The 6,000-nt window shown below is 52.5% G+C and overlaps 1 protein-coding gene across 4 annotated transcripts in view; it reads right to left on the minus strand.

Moving 5' to 3' along the window:
• The window catches only part of E2f3 (E2F transcription factor 3), a 79,510-nt gene extending 73,890 nt beyond the window's left edge, over positions 1-5,620 (minus strand). The window contains exon 1 of one of the 4 annotated variants that reach the window (XM_048428018.3): positions 4,912-5,620. In XM_048428018.3, coding sequence (XP_048283975.1) covers positions 4,912-5,283 — 372 coding nt within the window. In that variant the 5' untranslated portion in view covers positions 5,284-5,620. Of the gene's footprint in view, positions 1-3,745; positions 3,867-4,911 lie in introns of those variants that run through there. The other 3 variants (XM_048428017.3, XM_048428020.3, XM_048428019.3) reach the window with 3 other exon arrangements.
• Between the last annotated feature and the right edge of the window lie 380 nt (positions 5,621-6,000).

Genomic DNA, 6,000 nt, shown 5'->3' on the forward strand with positions numbered 1-6,000 from the left:
CATTACAAAGCACAACCTCAGCCTGGTACTCAAGGTCTCCAGCAAAGTCAAGTTTCTGGGGACCTATGGATTCCATCCTGGCTTTAACCACATCTTCAAAGCTGCAGGTAACTGTGGCCACAAGACCGACTCCCACTAAGGCTAGCAGGGTGGAAACACACTCTTACAACTTAAATACTTGAGGGTAACGTTTAAAGGAAAAAGTAAGAGATGAAGATAAACTAAACACCCCACTCATTGGAAGGTCACCTAAATAATCCTGCTGTGTTAACTCCACCCCCACCTTGCCCATTTCTTGCGTGGCTGCTTTCTAGTACCTTCTGTATGTAGTAAGCCTCTTGTCAGAGTGACATCATTTTCCCAGACATTCTTAGAAGGCACACAGGATGGGGAGAAGGAAGGCCCTACATCTGTGGTTTCCTATACATAATACTTTCCCGTTTATCTGGTCTTTAGCGATTGTAAACACAGTCCCTGAAACACCATTTAACTGCTAACATCCACGAAAATGCACACCAAACCACATACTTTGCACCTCAAAGAATTCAGGGATGTTCCCCTCAACATGGGGACGAAAACTGGAATTGGTCCTCCTTGCACTACTTCAGGTAGCTTCACAGATCTTGGAGGACTCGGTATACTGAGTAAATGATCTTCATCCATCCTGATTAAAGTATTACTAAAAAGTAGATGGGTAAAAAGAATTGGAGCTGGCTAGCTTGGGACAATGTTTATAGCCAGTCATATGGACTATTTATAAATCGGGGTAAGTTGGAGAAAAAACAGCCAATTGGAAGTGTGTTGTGTGTGGTCTCACCGGAGATGACCACATGAGGGGAAACTACTGGATTTTATTTCTAAGACACCAAATAGCGCCTCCCCACCGCCAATCTTTCAGCCCCCAGGTGTTAGTATTTATTCCTAAGGCCAGAGTAGATATTCTTTTCCCAAGTTAACTTTACACAGCACGTTATTAAACTCCACAGACTCTGTCCTTCCACCAAGTATTATACAAGGTGGCGATTCTTAGAAAAATACACATTGGAAAAAAAAAATCCTTTCCTGTTCTCAAGCTTGGGTGCTTTAGCTCAGTTTAAGGGTGCTTTGTTGCCAGCGACGATTAGGGTGGCGCCCTCGGGCCTGATTATAGTGGAGCTATTTGTACTGCCCACGTCTGGGCATTGCCATTATATTAAAACTTCCATTTTGGGGTATGTAGTGACTAAAAATTCTCTCCCAGCTTCAACTTGGCATCAACCATACATCTCAGCAGAAGCAAGATTATTGCATACAGAACCACAGGAACCCACATTTTTCTTCTTTCAGACTTGCTCAGGAAAAAAGCCCCTGCTGAAATGCATCTGCAGTCCTTCATTCTCAGATGAGGTTTTTAGGCATGCAGGGCTCTTTCGAAGGACAGTATAATCAGAAGGCTGCTAGGACTGAATTAAAGCAAATCTGACGTGATAGGCTACCGCCTCTTGCATTAATAGATCCTCCATTTCTGGAAGAACGAAATTACATACCCCTTAAGAAAACTTAGGATCATTCTGCTCATATAGGTAAACAAAGGGACAGGATGTGTGCAGTCCCAGAGTTATAAAAATACTTGATTTATGAATGCTAATTTTATGGAGCAGCTACTGTTTGCCAGGCTTTGTGCTTAAGGATGATATTATCATATTACTTGAAAAAGCCTCAAAGTTAGCATCATTGTCCTATTTTATAGAATAACGAACAATTCTGACAGATTATTTGTCGCTTGTCTACAAGCAGACAACATGTAGACATGAAGACAGGAGGCTACAGTTAGTGAGAAGGCAAGTCACATGCTCTGTCAAGTTCTTAAATGTTTGGAGACAGAACGTGAAGGTGGGCCCAGGTGGGTCTAGAATTCTGATGACCTGAAGAATCCCCTCACCTCTTCTTGAACCTAGAATGTTTGGATGGTCCCATCTTTGTTCATTCTCTACACCTTCCCAACCTTCAAGCTTAGGGGAAAATATCAATAGGTTTCCAAAAGACATGGTGGTGGATGTCTTCAATCTCAGAACATGGGTACTTGAGGCAAGATCAGGAGTTCAAGGCTATAAGAGACCCTGCCTCAAAAAACAAAATAAATTTCAAGCTAACTGGAAGCCCACAAAAATACTGATTAAAAATAAATAAATCAAACTTTGCCTGCAATATTAAGGACTTTGTATGCACTTGGTAAGATAAACTTTGTGCCCCTCCCAGAAGATACAGCATGGAAAGTGTAGATTAATCAATGATTCAGCATACATTACAATATTATATAAAATGACTTCTGAATATGTATAAGAAGCATTTATATTCCTATAACGAAACACTATTTTTGAGAATCCAAATTCAAAACAACCTATATTCCTGGAATAATAACTTCATGGCAAGGATAATAAAGTTTAGAAATAACTTGGAAGACGATGAGACCATTATTTTTATATTTTAAACACTTAACTACAGTGAACTACATATAAATTTGGCTAGCCAGTCTTGGTGACCTGGTCCAACAAATAGTCTAAGACTCTGTTTTAAAAGAGCAATTTAGTAGTCTCACAATTTCCTATTATCAAAAAATAACTTTCCCTGCAAGTCTGAATCTAATCCAAGAAGCATGTCAAATAGTCAGTTGTTTCAGGTTATTTATGATATAGGAAGTGATTGTGTAGGGGGAAATAGGCTTACTGTACGGCCACGCATGTTTAATCAAGTCGGCAAAATTATTTACTGCTAATGAAAGCATGGAATATTCTGTGTCTGAGAATCTAGCACACTGGATACAGTATGTGTAAGCAGGTACTGTACTCGGCTTCCCCCCTGCTGGCAGACCCTAGTCACTAAAAGGATGAACCTCTTTGACTGGGACTGTATCGCACATCCCCAGTAAGTATCTCTAGGCTGGAAAGCACTAAAGATCCAATCCACAGCCAAATTATGAACAGAAAGGGAATTTCTGAAAATTAATTATTTATCTACCCACTCCATTTCCCAAAGTCCCATATATGTGCACAGACTTTCTTAAAAGACCCTAGCAAAATATTGATTGTGCAAAACAAACACATCGAGACCTAAGACTAGATGAGGTCCCCGACTGGTATTATCATGCAACCACAGATATGAGTCCGGGTGGGTTCGAGCCCGGTCTGGGCCAATCCTCAACACGAGGGTGAAGACAGGAGGCATGGAGGAAGGAATGCAGGAGAGAAAGGAAGAAGGGGAGACCTCGGGGCCACACTTCTTTCTAGTAGCAACAAAAAGGGAAGACGCATATTGACCTAAATCATCTCTCAAAGGCGCTTTATAAATTACAGGGACAAAGGGAGGGGGTGGCGGGTGGCCTGGGAACCCCACAGACACCCTACCCTCTGACCCGCCCCCTCCCCCTTCAGCACAAGGGAAGCAAGACAGAAAGCAGCTCAACTCGGCCACGGGCGTGAAGCCCTCATCTGGGTTTCAACTGCCCATCCGTCCACCCCCCAAAAGAACACACGTAAACACTATACCCACCCCGGGGGCGGCCACTCCCGCCCTGGGGCTCCTAGAAGCTGAGGCCGGGGATTTACTTAGTTAGATTTTTCTTGCTTACTCATTTCCCTCAAGCACCCAACCCCCCGTTCCCACTCCAAAACCCCGCTCCGTCGCCTACCCTCCGACTCCGGGCCCCCCGGGGATCCCGGGTCCCCGCGGCGTTGGCTCGGGCCCCCGCGCGGTCCGGGTCACTAACCTGCTGCTGTAAGGGCATTTCCGAAAGCAGCCTGGCTCCGGGGGAGGTGGGGGGCCGGCTGGAGAGGGGGCCCGAGGCCGAGCGGAGCGGCGGCGCCGGGCGAGGGCGGGCGCCGTGGGGGGGTGGGGACGGGAGAGGGAGGGTGGCGGTGCTGGGTGCGAGGGCGCCGGGACCGTCCCAGGCCTGGGAGCCGGCGAGCAGGAGGAAGTGGGTGCCCCCTCTCCCCCTCCAGCGCCCCCTCCCGCCGCCACCTCCTCCCCAGTCACAGGCGCGTCCTCCGCGCACGTGTGCGAAACGTCACCGGCGGGTCCCGGAGAGAAGGGACAGATCCTGGCGGCGGGACGGGAACCCGGCTGCCCCCGCCCTCCGTCGCCGGGGGGCGGGGAGGGGGACAGGGCGGGGAAGGAAGGGGCAAGGGGAGAGGCGGGTCAAGGGCAGGCCCGGGGCCCGGTAAGCAAGGCCCCGGCGCTCCGGCCACGCGGGCGCCGCCGCTGCCACCGCGGAGATGCGCCCAGGCCGGAGCACCCGCCCGCCGGCCCCTAGTCACAGACAGCGCGAGCCCTGGCCCACCCGGGGCTCGCAGCTCCACCTCCCCCACCGCGATACCCCTCCACCTCCCAGATCCCCTTTGTTGCCGGGAGCTAGGTCCCCAAAGGTGTCAGGCACTGGAGCCCCTACGCTCGGAGCACGCCTGTGGGACCCCCGGGCGCCCAGGGGTAGCAGAGGCCAAAGGGGAGGCAGGCACGGCTCGGGTCCCCCAGTTTACATCCCCTGGGGTCCCCCACTCTCCAGTGCACTACTCCCTCCCCCACCCCCTTCTCCATCCGGGGCGTGACCCCTTCCTACGACCGAGAAAGAGGAAGCTTCGAGTTGCAGGGGAGGGGAGAGTGGGGGTAGGGAAAAGTGCAGGAAAAGAAGGGGGGGCGCGAAAAGTTTTGGAGTGTTGAATGTGTTTCGCAAAGAGGGACTCCCCACTGTCCCGCGCGCCTGCCCAGGCCCCCAGGTCCTCCCAACGTCCGCAAGGAAGCACCCCAAGTCTAACAATAAGCACACGCTGGAGGGACAGCACCGAGGCCCACGATGCTCAGCCTCGCGCTCACGCAGCCACCGCTCCCGGGAGCCCGCCTCCCACCTGGGCTAGGGACCTTGCCGAGGGAGGGTATTACCGGAGGGCCGCCGCCGCCGCCGCGTCCTGGTGCTGGTGGCTGCTGCAGCAGCCCGGCTCTGCTGGAGGGTCCTTGTGGCGTGGTGTAGAGGAGGCTGCCGGCGGCCGGTTCCGCGCCGGGGACACTGGGGAGTAGGGGGCCGGCGGCCAGGGTGCCGCTTTGCAGGGAGGTGGCACAGGACGTAGTGGAAGGGTTCGTAGTGAGGATCTGGATGTACGTGCCCGGGGCGGCGGCGGCGGCGAAGCCGGGGCTGGCTAGCAGTGCCCTTTTGTCCATGGAGGCTGCAGCAGCGGCGGCGACGACAGCCGCCCCCTCCCCACCCCCGGCGGTCACCAGGTACTGCTCCAGGGCGGGCTGGATCCCCTTTCTCATCTCTCGCTCCTGCTCTTTTTTAGTGTTACGCTATATTAACGTATTGCTTTCAATTTCTTTATTATTTGCAGTCGGAGTTTCCAAGTCTCTCCTTCTCGCCTCCCCTCCCGGCGCTTCCGAACCCTCTCTCTCTCTTTTCTTTTTTATTTTTCCGCACCGCACAGGCCCCGGGGCCAAAAATAATCGGGGGTCTGGAGAGAGGAGGGTCCCGGCCGCTCGGATATCAGGCCCCGAGGGGAGATGGAGGCGTCGGGGGCAGCCGATGCAACGGATTGCGAGGCGGCGGCGGCAGCCCGGGTGCTGCGGCCGGCAGCTGAAAAATGGCTCCAGGAAGCTGCTGCTGACAATGAATGAAGGGATACGGTTTACGCGCCAAGGTCCTCCCGCGAAACTCAGATTTCCCGCCGGCTTTTCAAACTATATTTGCATATCTCCGCCCCTCTGCCCGCCGAGGACTGTTCCCACAGTCCATTGGATCCCTGTCGCCTTACTTCAGTACCAATCCTGGAGCGAGGTCGCCACTGGCTGCCTTCCATTGGTCCCTATACATCATGGTTACCGGGGTGACCCGGGCTCTATTTGCATAGGCCAGCCTGATTGGCTGGAAGCAGAGCAGGCTTCTTAGGAGGTGGAGCAAAATCCTACTCTCCCACGGAAAGCCACGCCTCTCCCAGGCCCCTCCCGAGGGGCTGGCTCTGATGACCTGGGCAGGGACTC

Source organism: Myodes glareolus, chromosome 14 (genome assembly GCF_982192425.1).
Source record: "Myodes glareolus chromosome 14, mMyoGla1.1, whole genome shotgun sequence".
In the NCBI taxonomy this organism is placed as follows: domain Eukaryota; kingdom Metazoa; phylum Chordata; class Mammalia; order Rodentia; family Cricetidae; genus Myodes; species Myodes glareolus.